This window comes from Scyliorhinus canicula, chromosome 8 (assembly GCF_902713615.1).
Source record: "Scyliorhinus canicula chromosome 8, sScyCan1.1, whole genome shotgun sequence".
Lineage (NCBI taxonomy): Eukaryota > Metazoa > Chordata > Chondrichthyes > Carcharhiniformes > Scyliorhinidae > Scyliorhinus > Scyliorhinus canicula.
In genome coordinates, this window is record NC_052153.1 from 136,388,539 (window position 1) to 136,415,310 (window position 26,772).

Below are 26,772 nucleotides of genomic sequence, written 5' to 3' on the forward strand. Positions count from 1 at the left end.
AATCAGTTTTTTTACCTGCACTGGGACAAATACACCCTGCCATTGGTAAAGTATTGATAAAGCATCCGCGTTGGAGCTGCTTTTAGACATTCGAAGAAAAATTCCAAACAGGGTATTGTTTAATGTCACAAAACACCAACCTGAGCCGAATGATTCAGGAAAATTCTGCAATGTGGATAGCACTTCGATATCACCCTCTGAAAAAATAAAATAAATTTGCATATTAATTAGTAGATTAATTGACAATACATATTAAGCAGGACAGAATAATTTGCTATCAAAATCAGCTGCAATTCCCTGTCCTTCCAAAAACATCATCCTGGTCCATCATCCGCTGTCATTTTTAACTTTGATGAATTCTTCTCCCACCTAGCATTCACTTCTCTTTCATTATTTACCTTTCTTTCATCCCACTTATTTGGTAAAACAAAAATTAACTTTCTTGATTTGATTTTTTCTGTCAACATGAGTTTTGATTAGATTGGTGAACAATTTCATTCCTGTTTCAGCTTTAAGTTTTATTTTAACCAGATCCCATCAGGGCCAAGTAAGATCTCTGGCCCTGATGATATAATTCTAATCTATCTCAGGATGCAATTTTGTAAATGTAGTCTCTCTTGCCATCTCTTCAACATATTTTATTCCCAAATCATTTGCTTTCTTGAAAGTTTATGTTGATTATTTTCAGAAGGAAAGCAATTCTTCTGACCCTTCAAACAACCATTCTGTTGGCCCTGATTTTGCTTAGGAATAACAAGGTGTGCCGGATTGGGGAGAGAGCCTAACTTGCATGGGCGTTGTGGATACTGTATGCATTTCTCAGTGCCCACCAACCAAGCTGGAACCCTGTGGTGGGAGCATTTTTTTGAAATATATTTAATTCAGCATTTTCACTTGACACCTGGGGCGAAATTCTCCCTTACCCGTGGGTCGGGGGTCCCGGCCTAGCGGAGTGGCGCCAACCACTCCGGCGTCGGGCCTCCCCAAAGGTGCAGAATTCTCTGCACCTTTAGGGGCCAGGCCCGCGCCGGACTGGCTCCTGCTCCGCCGACTGGCGCCAACGGCCTTTGGCGTCACGCCGATTGGCGTCGGGGCGGGCCGAAAGGCCTTCGCCAGTCGCCGTAAGCCGCGCATGTGCCGGAGCATCAGCAGCCGCTAACGTCACCACCGGCGCATGCGTGGTGGACGGGGTCTTTTCTGCCTCCGCCATGGTAGAGGCCATGGCGGCAATGGAAGAAAAAGAGTGCCCCCACGGCACTGGCCCACCTGCCGATCGGTGGGCCCCAAACATGTGCCAGGCCACCGTGGGGGCATCCCCCGGGGTCCGATTGCCCCGCGCCCCCCCCATGGACCCCGGGGGCCCGCTCGCGCCGCCAATCCCGCCGGCACAGAGGTGGTTTAAACCACATCGGCGGGAGAGGCCTGACAGTGGCGGGACTTCGGCCCATCGTGGGCCGGAGAATCGCCGACCGGCGCGGCTCGATTCCCGCTCCCGCCAATTCCCGGGTGGTGGAGAATTCCAGCCACGGCGGGGGCGGGATTTACACCGGACCCGGGTGATTCCCCGACCCTGCGGGGGGTCGGAGAATTCCGCCCCTGATATCCACCACACTTCAACACATTCACACTGCCCAATGTGCCCCACGCTATTACTCAACTAGCAGCAGTCCATGTCACTCAGGACTCAGTCCTAACATCCAAATACTGCAAGTAATTATCACAAACATACCACTGGTGCCTGCCTTACATTCATCTCTTGCTGTCTCTACATATCGCCAGCTATTCAGCTATGGCAGGATCTGTCCTTTCTCAAGACAAATGACACATCATAGAAGGGAGCAGAGGAGAACATAACATGTGGAATTCTCCCATCCCACCCACGGCAGGTTTGGTGGCGGGCAGAGAATCTAGCAGGAGCCACAAAGTCAGGAACCTGCCGGCATAAAACCACACTGCAATTCTCTCAATGAAGGGTTGGTCGTCCGGTTGGCTGGCAACGTGAATACTAGTTTTATTAATTTACATCTCATGAATCCTCATTAAAACAGCTGTCCGGCAGCATCCCATCAGGCCTTCCAATCGTACATCACGCCAGCATGAAATTACTTCAGTCTAAAACCCAATTACCAATGTGTGGCGTGCCCAAGGCAGTCTTCAGTTCGCTAGTGACTTGGTGAGTGCAACAAAGCCTTTCTGTCATGATGTGCTGTTCATACTCTACTGGGCACAGTATTTGGAATCACCATCTTTCAGAGCGCAGTTCATTCATCAGGTGATCGAAGAGGTAGATTTCACAAACACATATATAGACAAAGTCAATGATGCAAGATGATACATTGAATGCAAGTCTTTGCAGGTAATCAAGTCTTTACATCCATACGGTGCAACTGGAGAGTGGGATAATCACAGGTTAAAGAGGTGTGAATTGTCTCAAGCCAGCTCAGTTGGTAGGATTTTGCAAGCCCAAGCCAGATGGTGGGGGCACCCATGGAACAGTTGAACCAGGAACATTCTTCGTCACAATGGATGTCTTGACACTCTACACCTGCCTCCCCCATGACAACGGCATTGCTGCAACAGCCTCCCCCATGACAGACGGCAACTGCCAATCTCCAGATGCAATTCTACAACTCATCTGCTTCATCCTGGATCACAACATCTACACCACCCCCGCCATCTGACCTGGGCTAGTGAAATCCTACCAACTGTCCTAGCTTGAGACAATTCACACCTCTTTAAACTGAGATTATTTTTTCCATCTCCAGTCACACCATCTGGACCTGTAAATACTTAATTACTTGCAATGATTTGCATTCAAAGTATCATCTTGCATCATTGAAGGAGTTGCGCTCCGAAAGCTCGTGATTCCAAATAAATCTGTTGGACTTTAACCTGGTGTTGTAAGACTTCTTACTGTGCCCACCCCAGTCCAACGCCGGCATCTCCACATCATACTCTACTGGTTCTTGCCCTCCATCTCCATGCCAACCAGGGCTTCAAGGACAGCAGCATATTGCTAGACTTATGCACCATCTTGTATCACCGTCTCGTATTAGTACAGCACCTGGGTTTGGGAGTACAGGGGTTGCCTTCCCCCTGGTGCCACACACCATCGGAACAAATGCTGGCTGAGACAGCGATGCCCAAATCCCGTAAATATGTGTTTTAAAAAGCACAGCATTAATGAAAAGGCCCTGTTAATTAATCAAAAACTCTCAGCCCACCAGCTCGGATACTGGCACTGCACATATCTTGGAAGCAAGTTGGGGGGATCCAACATATGGAGAGACATTAGTCACAAGTGGGCTACGGGAGGGAAAGATAGTTTGGTTGCCAGCTCACCAAAGGGTGACCTGGCAGGCGAATACTGCTTGAGAGGACTCGGATGAGCACTATACTTAAGAAGCATACAAAAAGACACTGATGATATACACATGGAGATACTGAGTGCAATGGCTGGCATGCCAGCCAGCCTCCTGACACAGAGATTGTGCAGAACTCTGCTCCTTCTCCTCGTCATTCATTCTGCAGATCCAGAGGCACTGTCACTGATGCCCCCCCCCCCCCCCTTCACTACCACCACCACCACCCCAAAACGTTTTGCTGCCTTCAGGTGTGCAGGTATTCTTCGCCAACTGTGAAGATACAGCAACACTCAGACAAATCTAAAAACGCACCAAAATCTCCAAGGCTACTCCAAAGTACTTCCAGGCAATTTGCAATTGAAAAAGATCTAATATGTTATCTTATCTGCAAGCTGAGTGCAGCATGAACAACAAGTAGTTCCCTGCCCTGTTATGGACAGGGAAGAGGCACAAACAAAATTCCTTTCTCCATCTGTCTGGAAGCAGAGGTGTTTTAACTTTTAAGTCAGGCTGTAGTGTGTTTTCCTAGAATTCTTGCTTGTGGTGTCAATTTTAAAGGGACTTGCAGAAAACTCTCTTTTTCGTTAAATCAGATGTATTGTTTATTCATACATTTCAACCCAAGGAATCGTTGTCGCAACTATATACACACAAACACACAAGCACACTAGAAGGGGATAGGAAAGAAGAGTTTTACAACTAGGAATAACTTAAACAAAAAAAAAAGAAGGATATTAATACACATGAATGTTTGACTACAGAATGTCATAGGTCAATGACATAGGAGTTAAAGGTCACGTGGGTCCAGCTAGCTGAATGTCGAACTTGCAGAATTCCTTCAAAGTTAGTAATCTCGCAGCAAGGTGAGGTTGGTACGCAACGTCTTGGTCTGTTCCACGGTGATGGCATGAATCTTCCAGAAAATGATGTTTCAAGGAGATTTAGACTTGAGGCAAGCTATATTGTCAGCCTAGAGTCTTGCTTTGGTGCTGACAGGCTGGATATCAACACTAAGCTGCCCTGGGAGTCCAGGGAAACACTAAAACTTTACAAAGGCAGAGAAGCTTAGGTCATTTGGTGTTGCCCATTGATGCGTCAGTTTCAGATTGACAATCAGTTTCTATGTCTCTGCTCAGGATTCATTGTTCATTTTAAGATAGATGGTGGCTTTTAGCACCTCTCAGTTATAGCACATTTCAATGGTTTTCTTTCTCTTTCTTAGAAGTTCTTGTTGGGAAGGCATCCTGTCTGCTGCTCCCTTGTTTTATTGATTGTAATGGATCCACATGATGATAGGTATAAGATTTCACAAGGATGAGGGCTGAGCTTTGTCCTGTAATTCCGGTTGGAAATTTCCAGAACTGCAGACAATTTTTAAGTACTGTTACCTGTAGCAGCCATGTTTTGGTGCAAAGTTAATTTTTAAGGCAGAAAGTAAGGTTTGATTGAAATAGTGTATGATCTTTTTCATATCTTACGGACAGGACAGCACAAGTGTTGACCAAATTTCAAATCCTGGCATCTCGTTAGCCGGTTAGGCTGTGTGACCTCAAGATTGCATCCATATAAGGTCTTCTGGCTCTTGCAAGGGAAACCACCACATACAACTTCCTAATCCAGCAGGAAGTAGCCAGTGGCACAGGGCAGAAAAGTACAGCTTTATAGGACTCCCATACCATTACAGGAGGAAATTTAACACCCTTTATCTAGATGTCATCATTGTGGTGATCACAAGTTAACCAGATGCAACACAACTGAGCGACCACTAGAGGGAGCACGGGAGAGCCACATAAATAGATCAGGACAGGAAGTGAGGACACACTCTTCACAGCAGGCGGGCTGGTAAGCAGGACACACAGCAAGCAAAGCTGGTAGTTAGCACTGGAAGGTAGTTCTAGGTCGAGCTCTGGAAACTGAACGAACTCACAATAAAGCATCTTCTCCACACTTGAGACTACGAGCTTTATTAAGATACGAGGAACAACACATGGTACCAGCAGTGATTTCAGACGCTTACGACAGGACAACTCAGCTGCAGATACAGAAAGCACAAAATGGCATGGAAATCTCCTACTGGACATTTGACTGGGGAAGACATCGCTAATTCGAGGATGTGGCATGGATACCCACCTCAGCTGGACACGACTGGTAATGTAAGAAATGTCTGGAAAAGGTTTAAACAAATGTTCGATTTTTATCTCATAGCTAATGATGTTGCAGAAGCCTCAGACAAAATTAAAATAGCAATTCTCATCGAAGGGCCTGTCAATAGGAAAGTGTATAATGGATTTAAACACTCAAAAGGTGAAGACAGGAACAGCTTACAAACGTTACTAAACAAATTTGAAGAGTACTGTGAGAAATTTGAACAGCAAGGCATGCTCACAGTCCAACCTGGACAGAGACTGAGTGATGCAAGACTTAAAAAATCACAAAAAGATCAGGAAATCGCGAATGCACAGTACAGATCAAAAAGAAGAAATAACATGAATTTTTCACAAAGCCAAAACGCTGAAATCCAGTCCAGATCGGAAAGAAAAGGTAACCTACAACTTTTAGAAAGAAAAAACGCTGAAATCCGCGATAAAATGGCGTCGGAGCACATTTTGCAGTCTCTGGTAAGCAAAGAACTACAAATCGCGTCTGCGCATGCACCAGAACCGGAAGTTGCGCATGCACCGGAACCGGAAGTCGCGCATGCGCCGGAACCGGAAGTCGCGCATGCGCCGGAACCGGAAGTCGCGCATGCGCAGTTTACAAAAGATCGCGGCGCCGATCGTTATGCGCATGCGCAAGCCGCGCATGCGCAGTCAAAAAAAGTCTTCGTCGCGGACCGTCATGCGCATGCGCAAGCCGCGCATGCGCAATGGACACCGAACCGCACAAGGAAAGAAAGCCGATTTGCGCATGTGCAAGTCGTTCCTACGCGTGACGTCATGACATCTGAGAATCCTGACCACGCCCACTTAAAAGGGAAATGCCCGAAAATTGAAAACAAGACACTTAAAGTGGTAAAACCAAATTTTCTTGCCTCAGAACACAGAAAAACGCCTGAACTTAAACCAACAGTGAAAAACAACTTGCACAAAACCTTGGAAAAAGCTGCCTTCACCACACACAGTGAAACGAACAAAAAGAATTCCGAAACAACAAAAGATGATTTGTTTTTCGACGATTACCTCTCAGACCTGACTGGGTCAGTCGGATATGCTTATCACAGCATCAGCGACACGGTCGCAAAGCACAACACGAACCAACTCGTGGTAGATGAATCCAACCAAGATGATTTGGTTTTCAAAGAATACTACTCAGACATGGCTGAGTCAGTCGGATATGCTTATCACAGCATCAGCGACACGGTCGCAAAGTTCAACACGAATCAACTCGTGGTAGAAGAATCCAACCAGGATGATTTGGTTTTCGGAGAATACTACTCAGACACAGCTGAGTCAGTCGGATATGCTTATCACAGCATCAGCGACACGGTCGCAAAGTTCAACACGAATCAACTCGTGGTAGAAGAAGCCAACGAAGATGAAATGGGTTTCAAAGAATACTACTCAGACATGGAGGAGTTATTTGGACATGCTGATCACAGCATCAGCGACACCGTTGCAAAGCTCAACACGACTCTACTCATGGTGGATGAATCCAACACCATGGTGCCATGGCAGCTCGTCGATACATTGGATGACAGCAATACCCAAGACGAAGACGACGCCACACAGAGAGCACAGGAAGACTCCACGGAGCGAGCGATGACAGGCTCCACAGTGCGAGTGATGAAAGACGCCAACAGGGATGCAAGCAAACACTCCCGGGCGGACACCAAGCATGAACAAGACCATGAAGGTAAACCCGCTGTACCTGAGCAACCGCAAGCAGACTATGAAAGTCTACCAAGCTCACAGGAACAAGAAGAAAGAGCGGACTATGAAAGTCCAACACGCTCACAGGAACAAGAAGAAAAAGCAGACTATGAAAGTCCAACACGCTCACAGGAACAAGAAGAAAGAGCAGACTATGAAAGTCCAACACGCTCACAGGAACAAGAAGAAAGAGCGGACTATGAAAGTCCAACACGCTCACAGGAACAAGAAGAAGATAATGCACCTCTGCCCACTGCATGCGAAGACAGTGACAAGGTGATCACACTCAACGTACAGGATCACAGTGAGACTGACAGTTCTCAGCTTGTCTGTACCGAAGCACAGAGCGAAAACAGTGACAAGGTGCTCGCACTCGACGTACAGGATCACAGTGAGACTGACAGTTCTCAGCTTGTCTGTACAGAAGCACAGAGTCGGGCCACCCAACAGTCCAGAGAGACGATGCCGAAAGAAAACATGCAGATTTTGACTTCAGAAGAGGAGCACCTGGAGCCCAGAGAGACAACGCCAACAGAAAACATGCAGATTTTGACTCCAGAAGAGGAGCACCTGGAGTCCACAGAGACAATGCCGAAAGAAACCATGCAGATTCTGACTCCAGAAGAGGAGCACCTGGAGTCCAGAGACATCAAACAAAAAGAAACCATGCAGATTTTGACTCCAGAAGAGGAGCACCTGGAGTCCAGTGAGATAACATCAACAGAAATCATGAAGATTTTAACTCCAGAAGCGGAGCACCAAGAGTCTAGAGAAACCACGTCAACTGAAATCATGCAGATTTGGACTCCAGAAGAGGAGCGCCGAGAGTCCACAGACACCGCGTCAAATGTAATCAAGAAGACTTTGACTCCGGAAGACGAGCACCAAGAAAGCAAAGATGCGGAATACAATTCTCCACAACTGATTGATGTCACCTGCACCGATGCAACATCAGATCATTCGCACCACTCGCGAGACGGAATGCTCAATGACTCAAATTATCCACTCGGGACACTCATAGAGTATAACAAGAAAAACAAAAGTCAAAAGAAACACAGCAAGAACAAAAACAACATGAAGCGCAACAAGACAAACAACAACGTCAGGCACAAAGATAGCGACAACGACAGAGGCAGAAACAACAAGAATGGCAACAAACACAACAAAGTCAGGAGCAAAGATAGCGACAACAACAAAGACGGAAACGACAAAAACAGCGACAAGTACGGAAACAACAAAAACAGGAACGACAGAAACAACAGCAATGAAACAACGACTTGTACACAATGGCACTACTTGGCACATGATGGACGATGCCACAGCACACTGCAAAACGATAACAAGACTACAAACATGTCATGGGATGACAACGAATCGCACAAACTCACGTCTGCTCCAGAACAAGCAAGCACACCAGCATCCAAGGCGGATGAGACAATAAATCAACACCACAAGCACAAAAAAAAAGTCCATGCCAGTCAACATCAGTGATGTGACCATGCAAACACCTCGGGATGACGCATTGGGTACTTAAGATAACAAGGAACACCAACAATATTCACAGCGGACTTGCAATATCAATATCACCACGTCATCAACAACAAAAAGAAATTTAAAAAAGCTCTGAACAAATTCATCAAGTTTGGACTCATAAATGTGTTTATTAAGTTTGGACATATAAATACATTGGCTTTGTTAACTAAGGCAATAGCATCATCACTTGTATAGATACGCATATCATAAGTTACTGTTTTGTATAATTTTCCTTAATGATGTACAGAAACTATGTAATGAGAAAGAGGGGGATGTGGTGATCGTAGATTGACCAGATACAAAAACAACAGAGCAAACACGAGCGGGAGAGCTATAAATACACTGGGACAGGATGTACAATTTTCTTTAACGATGTTCAGAAAATATGTTAAGAGAAAAAGGAGGATGTGGTGATCACAAGTTAACCAGATGCAACACAACTGAGCAACCACTAGAGGGAGCACGGGAGAGCCACATAAATAGATCAGGACAGGAAGTGAGGACACACTCTTCACAGCAGGCGGGCTGGTAAGCAGGACACACAGCAAGCAAAGCTGGTAGTTAGCACTGGAAGGTAGTTCTAGGTCGAGCTCTGGAAACTGAACGAACTCACAATAAAGCATCTTCTCCACACTTGAGACTACGAGCTTTATTAAGATACGAGGAACAACACAATCATCACCATTCTTGCTTTCTTATACCTAGTGTTGTATATGATCAGTCCTCGACTGAAGTTTCTAGTATCTTCTAAGCTCTAACTATACCAGTCTACTTGGTGTCTCACTTCTTTAAAGCCACAGGACATTGATGATGCAGGTTTAGCTAATGGGAGAAAATGAGTGTGATTTAATTGGGGGAGGGACTCACGTTTTGAGCTTGTTTAGCGGGATATTTCCCATTGATTGCAGCACTGAGAATAGCCCCGCTATTAATTGGGACTCTCCTTTTCTTTTGAGGCCTCGATTAGGAGCCAGTGCAGGAAGAAATCTGGGCACCATTTTTAAATGGCACACTGATCTCTCGACCCCTCCCCAGTGGCCTCCTGACACCCCCCCCCCCACCCCCCCAATGCTCCAACTTACCAATTAGGGGATGCTCGAGTCCCCTGAACTCCACCTCATGAGGGCAAGGCATCCCCAGGCCGGATCCCCCACACAAGCAACCTGGCACATGGGCACCTTTACGCTGTCGGCCTGGTACCCTGGCAGACAAAACTAGCAGTGCCACCGGGACACCCTGACAGTGCCAGTGTGGCATTGCCAGGGTGCCAGGCTAGCAGTGCCAAGTTACCCAGGTGGCATTGGGAGTGCCAAGTTATGATTCTGCCCAGAGCCGACTACTCCCCCCCCTCCCCCCCAGGGCCATTACACCTGGTCCACATTTGTGGAAACCAGTGCTAAACGGCGCCATGGCAGTGTCTCTGAGCTAAGGTTGTTTGATCCTGCACCTTGGGTAACTCTAGCATAGACATGTTCAAGTGTGATTAACTACTCACTTGAATATGCAAGTGATTTGAATTGGAAAATTAAAGTGAACAGCTGATTGCGCAGTGCACTACCAAAATTAAAAAGATAAATCAGGAAGTGGTGATTCAGTGACATAATTCTTCGACATCAAAAGCGCGCTGATTGTGGGTTGGAGGTCGAACTGAAGTGAGCTACGAGTTCCATAATGCTAGGACAATTTGGAATTGGGGGACGTTGTGACAATTCTTGGGACAAATTCTGAGGGTGGGATTTAACAGCCTCGGATCATCACTGGGTCGGGCGCGAGTAGGCCAGTGGATCGCGGCTACTATAAAAATTCACAAATTATACAAAAATAAAGAACTTGGTTACATGTAATGTGGACTGTAAACAACCGTGAGCAAATAGAAAGTTAGTGGGCTGAGCAGACAGATACCAAAAAAGCTCAGTACACGTGAGGAAAAATCAAAAGAGGATATAGAGGTTTAGGAGATCTAATAGAAGTGCTCAAAACTGTGCTGTTTTTGATAAAGGTCAAGGAGTTGGTAGTTAGAAGGCATAAATATAAAATGAAACTAAGAACACATCGAGGAAGAAAAATATGTGACAGGATTTAAGGACCAAAAACAACAGTGGAAGCCGCATCTGTAGTAGCTTTTAAAATGGATATAGCTAAATGTTTAAAAATTAAATTAAATAAAAGAGTATGTGCTAAAGGGAAAAAGGCTTCATGTTGTGTGTAATATTAATTGGAAATGAATATCAGGTGAGACGTAAAGCAAGTGCCCTACCTGCACTATCGCCAACAGTCAATTGTAACTCCGACAATTCAGAATCAAGGATGGAATTCTCCAGCCCTTCCTGCCGGCGAGATCGTCTGGTTGCGCTGAAGCCGCTGCCACCCCTCTCCCCACCCCCACCCCCATGGGCTCCTCTACGGCTGCGCAGGTGAGGAATGTAAATCGCCATCGATTCCCTGGGACTGGAGAATCCCGCCGGCAGCCAATGGCGAGCCACCTCCGCTGCAGGGAAAACCCGCCACGGTGGAGCTGGGAATTTGCCCCAAGAATTGTCACAACTTCCCCCAATTCCAAATTCTCCCAGCATTATGGAACTCGTTGCCCGCTTCAGTTCTACCTCCCACCCACAATCAGCGAGCTTTTGATGTTGAAGAATTATGTCACTTAATCACCACTTTCTGATTTATCTTTTTAATTTTGGTAGTGCCCTGCACAATCAGCTTTTCACTTTAATTTTCCAATTTAAATTAATCCCAGGAATATGTTAAACAATAAATTAACACGCAAAACAAATTGGCTTAACAAAGATACCTTCAACACTATGCGCAAACAGTGACATTTCTTGCTAAATTAACCATTGAGCAGAAGGAAAAAGATACACAGATACTGCTTCAACAATAAACTGTACATTAAGTACAATTATGCACATCAGGACAGCGGTACAATGGATTGTTGGCCACATTTAACCTCTCACTGAGCAATATGATGTAACTCAGCAAGGTTGCTCAACCAACACTCAGGGCTTGTTCTAAAACAACATTGTCAAAGACCAGGAAAAAATCTTAGCATCCTAATTTGTCATTTAAGCAATGAATTGAAGCATGGGAAATTTATAAAATCAAAGGAGATAAAATATAAAATAAATTATAATAATTAAAATACAATAGCCCAGAAATTCCGCCATGTTATTATTGTGCAAACTCTTCCAGATAAAATATTTTTAACTGGTAATGTAATATTCCATACTTTGACTAATTCAGCAAGTTAAAGTTTTAACTATTAAATTAGAATTATATGTAACATTTTGGAGCAGTTTTGCTACGAATCATTATATAGCAGTTGCAATTCTACAACTCACTTAATCCAAATGCTGTTTGAGCCTGTGTCTCCCACTCCACAGTGACTCTATTCTCCAAACCATTACTTCGTGAAACCTTTAAATACAAAGTGCTATTGCCTTCCTCCACAATCACTGAGCGAGTCCTAAATAAAACAACAAAGATGTAAAACATTCTAACTTTAAAAAGTGAAATAGTTGAAGTGCAAGCCAACATTGTAAATATAAAGGGTTACCCTGCAAAATGGTCAGACACAAAGCTGGCGCATTGGGGAACCCACTAACAATTGATACTAGAATCATAGAATTTACAGTGCAGAAGGAGCTGGGTTTTCCAACACTGATGGGGTTGGGGCTGGGTTTTCCAATACTGATGGCGTTGGATTGATGGAAGGGGGTGGGAGTGAGGGAGACAGCAAGGAAGAAGGGGGGGGGTCTAAGAAAATATTGGGGGGCAGGGACAAATAAGGCTGTTCTCCAACACATTTCCGCCTCCTGGGGTCCTTCCCCAGGGCAGCTAGCAGGGATAGTCAGCTGCCGAGTCCACAGTAGTGAGAAGCCAATTAGAACAAATGAAGCCCCATTTTGAGGCCATTTTACACCTGCACTGTTATATTCCCCACATTGGAGCAGCCCTACGCCATGTGTAGGGGCAAGGAGAGGCATTGGAACGATGACCCCCTGTCCCAATGACAAGGCCACAGGGATGGAAGACCACAACCCTGTCCTTCACTAGTCCTGCAAAGGGGTTTCTCCTTTCACCCTAACAAGCTGTAGAACTCTGTATTTAATTATTTCTCCACTGTGTCATGGGAGTGTATCTTTAAGAAATGGGTGTTTATCAAATAGCTTCAGTGATATCATAGTGTGGGTGGAGCTGGAATGTGACTCCGACTTTCACTTTTGTTTTGAGCTGGGAGCTGCAGTGTGTCTTAGTTTTGTTTTCAGTTGAAAGCTGTATTCAGACTACAAGGATGTTGGAGTCTCTCTCTGTATGTTTAAAAAGGTGTTCAGATCACTTGATGGTTTAAAAGTGATACCTGCTATTTGTAGAGATTTCAAACATGCTGTCTTTGTTAAAAAGAGTCTTTATGACTTATGGATGTTGTGAGGAAAGTTGTTAAGGGTCACCTATAGAGTATTGTATCTGTGGGGATTATCAGTGTTGGTAGTTGATAAACTGTTTACTGTGTGTTTATAAAGTCTGAATTCATAGAATAAACATTGTTTTGTTTTTAAATACTTAGATATCTGTTGCATCACACCTGTAAAGTGAGCCCTTCTGCTCCCCATAACCAAAATCTATGAAAAGTTGTGGGATGAGGTGAACTTCATGATATACTTTGGTGTTCTCTAAACCCTGACCCATAACAGCAGGCTTAGGGGTGCCTCCATACTGAGGTGCCTCCACATTCGCCTCCCTGCCTGCCTCAGCAGCATCCACCTGCCTTCCTTAACAGGATGGCCAGCTCAGAGGTGGCTGATTAGGAAGCTGTTTTCTAAAATATTGCATCAGAGGACACGCTGATGACCTTGTGGAGCAGGACCTTCATACAGGATTAACGTTGGTGACTCAAAACCTGCTTGAAACTCCAGCCCTTATTATCTAGGCTGGTGCATGAGGAACATTAAATTAGTTTTTAGAGCTGGACCTCGGAGTTTGGTTGAAAGTAATTTAACTGGTATGATAGAATATTTTTTCAACTGAGAGGTTTGACCATGAAATTTGATGATCCTATTATCAACTTTATTTTGGTTACTTTTGGTTTTTAAATTAGATTTCATTAGAATAGATACAATTCTATGGCCATTCACAGTTCTCGGTCCAGTTATCATACACTTTTATAATTTAATTAAAATAACCAGTTATTATTCAGATAGCCTATGTTGTACATTTCCGTGATTCCTGCTAAGAGCCTGATGAAACCAAAATCTGTTTTGCCCTTATTAAATTTGCACCTCATTTTTTAAAATTAAAGTCTTTGTTATGGCTGGTATTTCTAACAGCTGAAATGCTGGTATATTGTCTCATAGAAAACTAATGAGACTGAGGTAATGGATTCTACTCTGTGGAAATTAGGTTGTCCTAAGAGACTCACGTCTTCATTCATCATTTTTTAATTATATAGGAAAAGTCAATTATGGTCCCCATGACTTAAAACATCCTTGTTCAGAACAGGCAGTCATGTTTGTCAGCCAAAAGGCAATAGACATTACCAAAGCACATTTCAAAGTTGCCAGTTTCAGCATCTTAAATACTCTGTCTACTGCAGGAATGAACAGCCGTGTTTTCTCACTCATTATATTTAATTTTTACTTGGTGTTTCTGAAATTCAAATACTAAATATCGGCGGTTGAATTACCATGTTTTCTTCAAGACACAGAGGTTTTGCCACTTGTCACTGAAATGACAAGATTTTGCCACATAAATTAAACTTTCCTTTAAAATTGTATAATACATTATTATTAATAAGTTGGTAAACTGCCTCCTTGTTTTTTTATTGGTGCAGGATAATTAAATCATAAACAAGCATGATTAAATAAGAATACATGCTTTTTAAAAATCCATTATATTATGATGAGTGTAGTTAAAAGCAAGACCACCTGTGAGCATTCTGCTCTATGTTCACATTGCGAAACAGCGCAAATTATACAAATAAACAATTGTGACAAGTAACCCAAATATTGAGCAGGAGATTCTCCGAATATTGGATTTTAGATTAAACGATGGAAGAGATCGTGCACTGCAGGGCTGCAGAGTCAAAAAAGCTTTATAGATTATTTCAAACTATACAATTAAAATCTGAAAGGTCTGAACCACAGTGCCCACCCACCACCTCCAAGATTTCAGTCTTCACACAGAGTGAGCACAGGGCACTCACACCAACATGCCCACGATAGTCAGTGGGATCTGAAGTTCTTTAGCTATTTTTATTAAAATCTAGATACATGTCTCAAGCAACCTGAAAGCAAAGGTGGTTGTTTGAAAACATATATGAAAATAATTTATTTCCTACAGTGTCTAAGAATTTTGGTCCGGAATAATTAGCCAAGCTTTGGCACTACTGATGACTTGGGGTAATAACCATTTCCACAAACTGTTGGCTGGCACATTCTGGGGAGTGTTCATTAGTTGGATAACAAATATACAGAATGCAAATTGAAGCTGATGTTTCAACATAGGCTCTGAGGGTAGGCTTTTAAAGTAGGCTCCAAAGATATTGACAAAGGTTATTAACTATATAGAGTATATTTTTCTGACCTGTTTTCTATTGGGAAGATGCTGAAAAGTCCTAATGGTGCCTGATTTTGAAGGACTGTTATCAGGGTCTGTACTTTCTCTCCCAGTCTAGCCCCTCCGGTAGGGTCAAACAAAGTAATCAAGAATTGTTCATCCATCTCCGCTTCTTCATCCAATATGGCAGAAATCTGCAGGATCTGGTGGGGGAGGGGGAGGGAGATCAAATTACATCTGAAGTATGGATTCAAGCAAACAATGAACCACCTTATAGTTGAGCATAATGTCAGTACAGAAGAAGTTACTTACAAAGTAGCACAACTGTGTCTTACATGACATATACCAGTATTCAAAAAACCCACTAGATGGAGCACTGAACTGAGCTAAACCAAAATGAAACAAGTTAATAGTTTAAGTATGGGAGGAATTTTCAGTCTGTTTGACTGAGTAAACTCATGCAGGAAAAGTGGTGGGGAGCCCACCGACTCCACTGCCTGCTTTTCCTGCCATATTATTTGACACTTAGTCACACAATGTCGCCTGCCCTACCATCAACATCAGCTTTATAGAAATTGGAATGCCATTTTTAAAGGCTGCTCCAATCTATACCTCCAGGCATGGAACTAAGCATTCTTTACTTGCAAAAAAAACTTTAAAATCCAGCGCCACAGGATTTCAATCAATGCGGATTTGCAGAAGGAGAGATCAGGCCAGGAACACAGCTCGAGTCTGTTGCAATAACTGGAAAGCATCAGAAATCCAGCCATTGTGACAGGTCAAAGTGGAAACAGGCGTCACAGTGGTCACCTTGTAAATGGAAAGAGCTGACAAAAAAAATAGCAAATATTTGCAGACTTTTTTTTTTAAAAGCACTTAAAGTTCTTTTGGGAAATGGGAAGAAGATCTGTTTCAATAATTTTTATATGGGGGAATGTGAAGCTCCATTTACCTTGAAATGATGAATGGACTGAAAGATAAACATTTAATCTGGGTAAGTCGTGGTTCCTGTCATGATAACGGGAAATTGTGATCACCAGCTAGCCAAAATTGTTCAAAGGAACATTTTAATTTAAAGACAGTAGACACTGACTAAAAATGGCTGCCACAAGTGAGCTGATGTCTGGAATTATCAGTCGACGTTTTTGGAATGTTATTACATGAATTGCATTGTTGACATGTTTTTCACGGAATTCTACACCTGGGTGTGTCAAGGTCCACTTACAAAGGACTATTGAAAGGAATGGACATGTCATTTGCATCTTTATGAGCTTATCCCTCCAGTGGAGACAGACAGTCCTTCAATACAATGGGAAAATGCTAGCCAATCAGGCAGTGCCCAGTGGGTACTGCAGGGATCGGTGCGAGGACACCAGTGATTCACAATATACATTAATGATTTAGATGTGGCGATTAAATGTAATATTTCCATATTTGCAGATGACACAAACCTGGGTGGGAGGGTGAGCAGTGAGGTGGATGCAGAGATACTTCAGTATGATTTGGACAAGTTGAGTAGGTGGGCAAATGCATGCCAGGTGCAGTACAGTGTGGATAAATGTGAGGTTATCTACTTTGGTAGCAAAAACAGGAAGGCAGATTCTCATCTGAATGACTGTAGATTGAGAGAGGGAAATGTGCAGTGAGACCTGTGTATCCTTCTGCACCAGTCACTGAAAGTAAGCATTCAGATGCAGTGAGCGGTCAAGCAGGCAAAAGGTATTGAGGCCTTCACAGAGACAGGATTAGAGTACAGGAGCAGGTATGTCTTAATGCAATTACACAGGGACTAATCTTTATCTTCCAGGTAGGGGTCTCTGTACTGGAGGGCTTCCAAGCAGGGGTCTCTAATGGAGGTCTTCCAGACAGGGGTCTCTAAAGGAGGGCTTCCAGGCAGGGGGTCTCTGTAATGGTAAGCATCCAGGTAAGGTTCACTGTAAATTGGTGCATTCAAGATTAGGTCAGCAGGCCTTGGAGGTGCAATCAAAATACAGAGCTTTATTTAGAAGATACAGCGACGCCATGTTAGACTGCCCATTTGCCGACGCAAACAAGTATCCCTGTTCAGCTACAATGCTGCTTGTGAGGAAACACTAAAAATACGATTAATACACAGCATTTCCTCCCCCTTTAAAACAAGGGTCCCTGACACAATAAACTGTGCAACATTAACAACTAACGGGCTGTTTAGCACAGGGCTAAATCGCTGGCTTTGGAGGCAGACCAGGGCAGGCCAGCAGCACAGTTCAATTCCCGTACCAGCCTCCCCGAACAAGCGCCGGAATGTGGCGACTAGGGGCTTTTCACAGTGACTTCATTTGAAGCCTACTTGTGACAATAAGTGATTTTCATTTTATTTCATGTTTCATCAATTAGCAACATGAACAATCAATCAACAACAACAGAAAGTAGCCATGACGTGGAGATGCTGCCACTGGACTGGGGTGAGCACAGTAAGAAGTCTTACAACACCAGGTTAATGTCCAACAGATTTGATTTGAATCACTAGCTTTCAGAGCACAGCTGAGGAAGGAGCTGTGCTTCGAAAGCTAGCGATTCGGAGCAAACCTGTTGGACTTTAACCTCGTGTTGTAAGACTTCTTACTGAGCAGAAAGTAGGTCAGATATTCCAGAGGTCATTGTTCTCTGTATGGTTGTGATGAACGTCAGGCGTCTACGTTTTGGTACTTGCTACAACCTCTGACATTTTTAGCTTGGTGTGAGCTTCATCAGTGGTTATCTGAACCGGAATCGACATAGTGATCTGTCACTGACTCAGTGTTTGATTCGCAATTGAGGTGTTGGTTTTCCCAATTGGTTTGGTTGGTGTTAGATTTTCAGGAACACCCAGGTTGTCTCTTGGCACAGCTGGATTTGGACTCTGTCGGTTCTGCCTCTGGCGGATTGGTTTTTATTGCCAAAAGTTGGTCGACATGCCTTCTTCAAGTTGCATCATCTCAGGTTTTTACAGTGTAGGAGACTGGTCCTGCCTGTGCTAAAATGGTGCCAGGAATCTAATTTTCACTTGTGGTATAATTTCTTGCCAGAACTCCTTGACCCTGGCGAAAAGCACGAGGCAGGATTCTCCGTTGCCCAACGCTGAAATCGGGTACCACAATCAGGCGGAGAATAGCTCCTAACGGCGAAATCGCTGCAGGCGCCAGCTTAACCTCAGGTCACGATGCTCTGCCCCCTCCAAATCGGCATCATTGCCGCGTAGTTGCAACCACATTCGCATCTCATTATTGGGCCCACCCGCGATGATCCGCCTCCGATGGGCCAAATTTTCAATGGTGCAGGCCACATGTGGCCTCAACAGTCGTGAGCCTGGTGTGGTGGCTGCGGGGAGAGAGGGAGGGCGTATGGACAGTGTCCAGCACCGGAAACAGTCGTGCCGCTGGGCGAGCGGTTTCTGCCAGGGCTGAGGGGAGTCATGGGGGGTGACCAGGAGGTGGGTTGTGTGGTCGGGATGGATGGGTACGCAGCCCAGCACAACCGGCACCATCTTTTCAGGCATGATCGGTGCATGTGTGGGAGGTGTAAGTGTACGCGCGGCTGCAGCTCGTCAGCCCTGTGAATGTCCAGCACGGACCTGCCGATTCTCCCATTCGTGTTTCGCAGATGTTTCACACAGTGTTGGTGCTAGCCCCTCACGGGTAGCAGAATCGGTGTGGGTGTGGTACGATTTTTCCATCGTGGAACTCCATGGATCCTCCGTTGGTGTCGGAACTTAGACGCAGGAATGGAGAATCTACCCACAATGTTTCACCTTGTTCTTCCGCCATATGACCTGATCCTGCTGCTTTATCTCAACAATTTATTTTACCTTGGGCTGGATGTGGCAAACCAAATGTTGCGCATGGTTGACATTTAACCATTCGCAACACTGGAGAAACTTGGGCTCGAGTGCATAGTATTCCTATGAGCAGGAATTGACTCAAATGTTTAGACAATGGACCTTCTTCTCTGGTTACCTTCAACAAATATTTTGTTAGTACAAAACACTCTGCCAGCCGAATTGTGGCAGGGTGATCACGAGCCGACTGGATATGTTGAATTCTGTTCTCCTTCACTTATTTTATGAACTCTTGAGATACGAACCCTGGTTCAGTTATTCAGAGTAACCAATTCTGCTGAAGATTTCACCTAATCTTCCAATTGTTTTCTCCGATGACATTGACTTTATGATGGCAACATCAAGACATGTCAAGTGAACATTCTCGCTATCTCCTCTATTTCGGCAACTAGCTTGGGCTATCTTCTTCAGCCTTACAATACCACAGTGGTCTTTGTGAAATTAGTTTAATGCACATTTTCTTAATAAGGACAACTTGCCAGTACGGAAAAATCCAAACTCCAAGTGGAAGCCGAGCTTCTCGTGGCTGCCATGTTGTTTCGGTTGGAGGATATGGAGGGATTCTCTCCAAAGTGGTTTCCTTTGGATTTTTCAGTGATTTTTGGTTCCTCCAATTACTCTAACAATTGTTTGGCTCCCCCGTTGCCAGCTTTCTTGGAGCAATGATTTCAATGATTTATTATTTCTTTGGGTGCCTGCAAATCTGTTGTTCGCATATCTCCTTGTCAGGTATCATGCGGTGGATTCAAGATTCAGTCTGTAGGCCTTGGAGATTCAACCAAAACATGGAGATTATCACTGAAGTGGTGGAAGGGGTCATCAACAATGCTATCAAGCGGCACTTCCCAAAAAGCTGCACACAAAAAGTACGACAAGCCCACCCAGCCAATTACTGTCCCACCAGTATCATAAAAGAATCATAGAATCCCTACAGTGCAGAAGGAGGCCATTCAACCCACCAAGTCTGTATCGGCCCTTGGAAGTAGCACCATACTTAAGCCCACACCTCCACCCTATCCCTGTAACCCAGTAACCCCACCTAACCTTTTGGACACTAAAGAGAATTTAACATGGCCAATCGACCTAACCTGCATATCGTTGGACTGTGGGAGGAACCTGCAGCACCCAGAGGAAACCACGCAGTCACGCTGAGAAGTTGCAAACTCCGCACAGACCCCTGAATCCGGGATTGAACACAGGTCTCTGGAGCTGAAAGACAGTAAAGGCACTACTGTGCCACCGTGCCGCCTCTATACTCTTGATTATCAGTGACGCAGTGATAGGGGTCAACAACAATGCTATTAAGCAGCACTTACTTAGCAATTACCTGCTCATTGATGGTCAGTTTGAGTTTCGCCAGCTCCTGACCTTATTACAGCTTTGGTTCAAGCATGGCAGCATTTGATAGAGTGTGGTATCAAAGATCCCGTGAAAAATTGGGTATCAGGGGAGAAGACTTTGCAGCTTGGAGTCATACCTGGCACAAAGGATGATGGTTGTGGTTGATGGAGGTCAATCATCTCAACTCCAGGTCATCACTGCAGAAGTTCCTGAGGATAGTCTCTTAGTCCCAACCGTCTTCAGCTGCTTCTTCAATAACCTTCCTTTCATCGTAAGATCAGACGTGGGATGTTCGCTGATAGTTGCACAGTGTCCAGCATGATTCGTGACTCCTCAGGTACTGAAGCAGTCCATATCTAAATGCAGCAAGACTAGGACAATATCCTGGCCAGGGCTTACATGTGGCAAATCAAATTCCTGCTACACAAGCACCAGGCAATGGCCATCTCCAACAAGAGAGATTCTAAACATCGTCCCTTGACATTCAATGTCATTGTCATTAACATTGCTGAATTGCACACCATCAACATCCTGAGGGTTACCGTTGACCAGAAACTGAACTGGACTAGCCATATAAATACCATGGCTACAAGAGGCTAGAAATCCTGCAGAGAGTAATTCACCTCCAGACTCCCCAAAGCCTGTCCACAAGGCACAAGTCAGGAGAGTGATGGAATACATTTCACTTCTCTGGATGACTGCAGCTCTAACAACCCTGAAGAATTTTAACACCATCCAGGACAAAGATTGATTAGCATCTCATCTGCACCATTCACTCCCTCCACCACCGATGCACAGTAGTCACAATGTGTACCATCTACAAGATGCACTGCAGGAATTCACAAAGGTCCCTTCAACAGCACCTTCCAAACCCAAGACCTGTATCATTTACAAGGACAATGGCAGCAGAACATGAGAACACCATCAACTGGAATTTCCTCTCCAAGCAACTCACCACCCTGACTTGGAAATATATTGCCTTTCCTTCACTGTCACTGGGTCAAAATCCTGAAATCCCTCACCAACAGCACAGTGGGTGTACCACATGAACTGTAGCAGTTCAAGAAGGCAACTCACCATTATTCATAAAAGGTAAAGGACAATCAGCGCATTTACCAAGTATATTTTTAATACACTTTTAAAAGGTTTTACCTTCATTCTCACACCATCTTCCAATAGAATTAAACCTTTTGTGGGTTTCAAGTCAAGTGAAGAGTCAGATCCATTCATGTTTGTGACAATGTACTGAACGGAGACTATTCCAAATGTCCCCAGTGGTGGGTTCCGTACAATGTGAAGTGTTGCAACACTCTCGGATAAACCAAGGGCAGTTGGCTCCTTAAGAAAGACGTGCTCAGTGTTGTTAAATGACAGAATCCCATGTCCATCATCATTGGCAAAGATAGTCACTGTAGCTGTCATAATAAAAGTAAGTTGTAAGAAATTGTCTATTTGGGTTAAGACATCCAGCCCCAAAATGTTATACCACATCCCATCAAGTGGGTGAAGGATATGAAAGGGTTTCATCGTAAAACATGCATTTTGCTGTACTTTTTTAACCCCACTTCTAAGAAGAGAAGAGAATTCTAAAATTGGGTAACAGTAGAATATGTTATGCATAGTTTGGCAACAATAACCATTCATCAAATTTCAACATTCATTATTTCGAAAAAAGATGGTAAAATAAACAGGTTAAATTAGGTTTTTTTTATCTTTTAACATTAAGTCAAGTAATTTCATCTGAATGATTACAGCATAATTATTAAGCCAGCATGTGGACTCATCATACATCAAAATAGAACATGAGCTAGTCATGGATATGACAACTAATAAAATAAAAGTATTCCAATATATGCACATATATCTAATATAATAATGGATACCCAAGTGTGAATTCAAGGCCTGTCTTCCTTTTTATATGACAGTTGCAAAAATTTACCTTCATAATATGAATCAACATCTGGAATCCTCAGTTAGCTTACCATTCATAGAATAGAATCATAGAATTTACAGTGCAGGAGACCATTCAGCCCACCGATTCTGCACCGGCCCTTGGAAAGAGCACCCTACTTCAGTCTATGCCTCCACCCTATCCCCGTACCCAGTAACCCCACATAACCTTTTTGGACACTCGGGGCCATTTATCGTGGCCAATCCACCTAATGTGCATATGTTTGGACTGTGGGAGGAAATTGGAGCACCCGGGGGAAACATACGCACACATAGGGAGAACGTGCAGACTCTGCACAGACAGTGACCCAAGCCAGGAATCGAACCTGGGACTCTGGAGCTGTGAAGCAACTGTGCTAACCACTGTGCTACCGTGCTGCCCACAGTATGATATTGAATTGGATTTAATTAGTCTGTATTTTAGTGTTAGTTTTGTAGTTCGATGTCAAAAAACCCTGACCTCTCAAATGGATAAAGAGATTAAAGTTTCTAAGTAGGTAATAGAGGTCCGATGAGGAAAATATTGTTGATGTGGTGTACAGGGACTTTACTGTGCCACACAGCAGAATTTTAAGCCAAGTTAGAGCACTCAAAATTAAAAGGGCAGCAGTGACATGGATATGAAACTGGCTGAGACACAGGGAACAAAGAGTAATGGTGAATGGTTGAAGAAGTTTGTAGTGGAATCTCCAGTGATGGTTTTTGGACCCATGTTCTTCCCAATATATATGTAAATGACCTGGACTTTGGAATACAGGGCACAAATTCAAAATTTGCAGATGAGACGTAACTTGGAAGTATTGTGAATAGTGTAGAACTTCAAAAGGACATAGACAGTTTGGTGAAATGGATGGACAACTGGCAGATGAAATTGAATGCAGAAAAGTGTTAAGTATCCCGGAGTGGAGTTTGCACATTCTCCCAGTGTCTGTAGGTTTCACCCCCACAACCCAAAGATGTGCAGGTTAGGTGGATTGGACACGCTAAATTGCCCCTTTGGAAAAAAAAGATTGTATACTCTAAATTTATTAAAACAAAGAAAAGTGTGAAGTGATTCATTTTTGTGGGAAAAAGTAAAGATGCGCTATTAAATAAAGGGTATAATTCTAAATGGATTGGAGAAGCAGAGGGACATTGATGTATATGTGCAGAAATCATAGAAGGTGGCAGGACAGGTTGAGAGTGTGTTAAAGACAACATGCAGCAACCTGGGATTATAAATGAAGGCACAGAGTACACAAGCAAGGAAATGTTAAAAATGTGTAAACCACTATTTTTGCCTCAGCTGGAGAAATGTGTCCTGTTCCGGGGACCACATTTGAGGAACGATGTGAAGACATCAGAAAATTATTCCAGAAATAAGGAACCTCAGTTCTGTAGAAAGATTGAAGAAGTTGGACTGGTCTCCTTGGAGAAGAAAAGGGTGGAATTTGAGGAGAAATCCACAGAAGATCGTTTGAGTGGCATTGGTCATTTGGTTTCAGAGTGGGGCCTTACCCTTGAAATCTGTGTATATTTGTGAAGATAAGGGGAGTGAATTAGTATTGTATTATAATCAAACTTTTCACATTTATTAAACGTTTTCTTTTCTTGTTGTTAAAAGCTGATTGGCAGTCCTGTGATTCTGTCCCTCTACTTTTTCTAAAAAAAATTGGAAGTTACACAGATCTTTTAAGCCAGGGTTCCATTCCAGGACCTTCCCATCCAGTAGTAACATCAACCAGGATCATAACACTTCCTTCAGTATCAGCTGGGATTGTCTGTTGCTTTCTTATTTTTAGGGTTGAAACTACAGCAAGATTTGACTCACTCCAAATGTTCTTTTATTTACCAAATGTACTAAAATGCACATCAACATATATAAAGGATAACAAGTCGATGTTGGTGCTTTATCCCATTGTCTCCAGCCATTTGTGTCACAGATTTTTGTTACCTGTGGTTCTTTCTCCTAGTTCTAGTCCTGAAGATGGATCAGTGAGAATTAGCTGGAAATCCTCATCCCCTTCAGGAATATCATCATCAAGAATGGCAACCTCAACATATTTGTATCTTTCCCCATCACCAAAAAGAATACTCTGCAAATTCAAGATAAACACTGAGTGTTAAGATCACCCGCAGCACCCATTGAAAACACATGAGGCAAGATATTTTGTTTCTGCCAAGGTCAGGAATGAAGGCGGAATTTTGGTCGCCACACTACCAGAAAGGTTTGGATGTTTAGGAGAGGGTACAGAAGAGGTTTACCAGGATGTTGCCTGGTCTGGAGGTATTAGCTAAGAGGAGAGGTTGGATAAACTCAGATTGTTTTCACTGGCACAACAAAGGTTGAGGGGCAACCAGATAGAAGTTCGCAAAATTAAGAGTAGCATGGACAGAATGGATAGTCAGGCACTTTGTCCCAGGATAGAAAAGTCAATTCCTAGAGGACATGGGAGGGATTCTCCCCAACCCGGCGGGTGGGGGAGGCCCGGCGGGACGGAGTGGCGTGAACCACTCCGGCGTCGGGCCGCCCCAAAGTTGCGGATTCCTCCGCGCCTTCAGGGTCTAGGCCCGCCCCGGACTGGGAAGGGGCTTGGCACCACGTCAACCGGCGCCGAAGGGCCTCCACCGGCTGGCGCGTGTCAGAGCATGCGCAGGAGCGCCAGCGTGTGCTGGCATCATCCCTGCGCATGCGCAGAGGGATTCGCTTCCGGACCAGGAATGGCTGAGGACCACTGCCTTCGGTGCGGAAGGATAGAGTGCCCCCACGGTACAGGCCCGCCCGCGTTTAAGAGGCATCTTGATGAATAGATGAATAGGATGAGAATAGAGGGATACGGACCCCAGAAGTGCAGAAGGTTTTAGTTTAGACAGATACCATGATCAGTGTAAGCTTGGAGGGCCAAAGGGCCTGTTTCTGTGCTGATCTTTGTTCTTTGAAAATACCAGTGTGCCGATTTCCCAACTGTCCTAGCATTGTTAATTTCGCTGAGGCAGGTTCAGACCTAGGAAGGTCACCTGCCCCCACAAGCGACCCTGTCAAAGGATTCTCCAACTCCACAGTGATGGCCTGTGATGTGTTAGCCAGGTTGGTTCGATGTGGACTGCACTCGATGCAAGGAAGCTAGAAACAGACGTCTAACACTGGAGAAGATCCAACACTGTTTTATTCAACGATAGAACTGATAAATATATTCAGCTGTGGGTCGACACTAATCTGAACTGACTGGAGACCTAGTAGTAGCTTGACCAGACTTACTAGCTACCGCATGGTGTTTGCACTTGCTAGCCTGTGGACTCCGACTGTTTCAGTGGCTGGGTCCAGAGACAGCGGGAAACCTAGTGCCCTCTGGCTTTATAGTGATAGTGTCCTGTCTGGTCATTGGCTGCACTGTGTTGTGTGCTTACTGGTCATCCTGTGTGTCAATCACTGCCTGTCTGCACTTCATTATATACACGAGCGGGTATTATGACAGCCTGGCTTCTTTTTGAATTTTATTTGAACTCTTGAAAAAGCTGAGAGCAAAATCTGGGCTAATGATTTCTAAAGTAGCAAATATTTCCACCTTAGTGTTGAATTGAAAACAATTCTTCATATTTTTGTTCAGGTTGGTTGATATATTTGTAATGGGAGATTCTATAAACACAAGATGATTTATTTTCCCCTCTGGTTGTGCGTTAATATACAAAGGAAATTGCTCCTGGATTTCCTCCCGCAAGTCATTCAAATGGCCCACCAATAAACCCTGCTGAGGTAACAGCAAAAGGTCATCAACTTCCTCTATCAGTCCTCAGAATCTCTGTGAATCCTCTCGTCAAAATACACTGGGAAAAAGCCCCGCACACCAACATCTGAGGTATTTCTACACAAGGAAGCCCAACAAATAGATTCATGGAAAAATTAGAAACCGGAATGTTCTCTCCTACTGAAATTACAGAGTTGGGATTACAATCATTGCAATCACAAATCAGCTTGCATCACTAGAGAGAGCCTTGGGAAACCATTTGACTTCTGGAACACTGGATCTCTATTTCTCATTCACTGGGCCAGCCGTATCCGAGTTTCCTGTATTGGCACCAGCAATGTACACAGGGTACTTAAAAAGTTAGACACTGCAATATCTGAGGAGACCATCTCATAGTGATGTAACTGCAGAAGTGACCACCTTTTTCAGGTCTGAAGCTTGAATTTTGTTTAGGCGAGAGGTATCTTTGTAGATGTTTTAAGCTTCTTTTATCAAAACTATCACTTTTACTCCTTTATATCGAAATATTAACCAATAAATCGAAGCTGCAGTGCCTGATCTTGAGCAGCATGTAT

At 44.0% G+C, this 26,772-nt stretch overlaps 1 protein-coding gene across 8 annotated transcripts in view; it reads right to left on the reverse strand.

Moving 5' to 3' along the window:
• The window catches only part of adgrv1 (adhesion G protein-coupled receptor V1), an 838,553-nt gene that overhangs the window by 532,413 nt on the left and 279,368 nt on the right, over positions 1 to 26,772 (reverse strand). For 7 of the 8 annotated variants that reach the window (XR_005461637.1, XM_038805279.1, XM_038805283.1 and 4 more), the window contains 5 exons: positions 24,406 to 24,547; positions 21,675 to 21,937; positions 15,353 to 15,528; positions 12,112 to 12,236; positions 16 to 197 (listed from right to left, as the gene is read on the reverse strand). Coding sequence is in view for 7 of the 8 variants with exons in the window: in XM_038805279.1 (XP_038661207.1) it covers positions 16 to 197; positions 12,112 to 12,236; positions 15,353 to 15,528; positions 21,675 to 21,937; positions 24,406 to 24,547 (888 nt within the window). In the remaining variant the exon portion in view is untranslated. The remainder of the gene's footprint in view (positions 1 to 15; positions 198 to 12,111; positions 12,237 to 15,352; positions 15,529 to 21,674; positions 21,938 to 24,405; positions 24,548 to 26,772) is intronic. The other variant, XM_038805282.1, reaches the window with a different exon arrangement.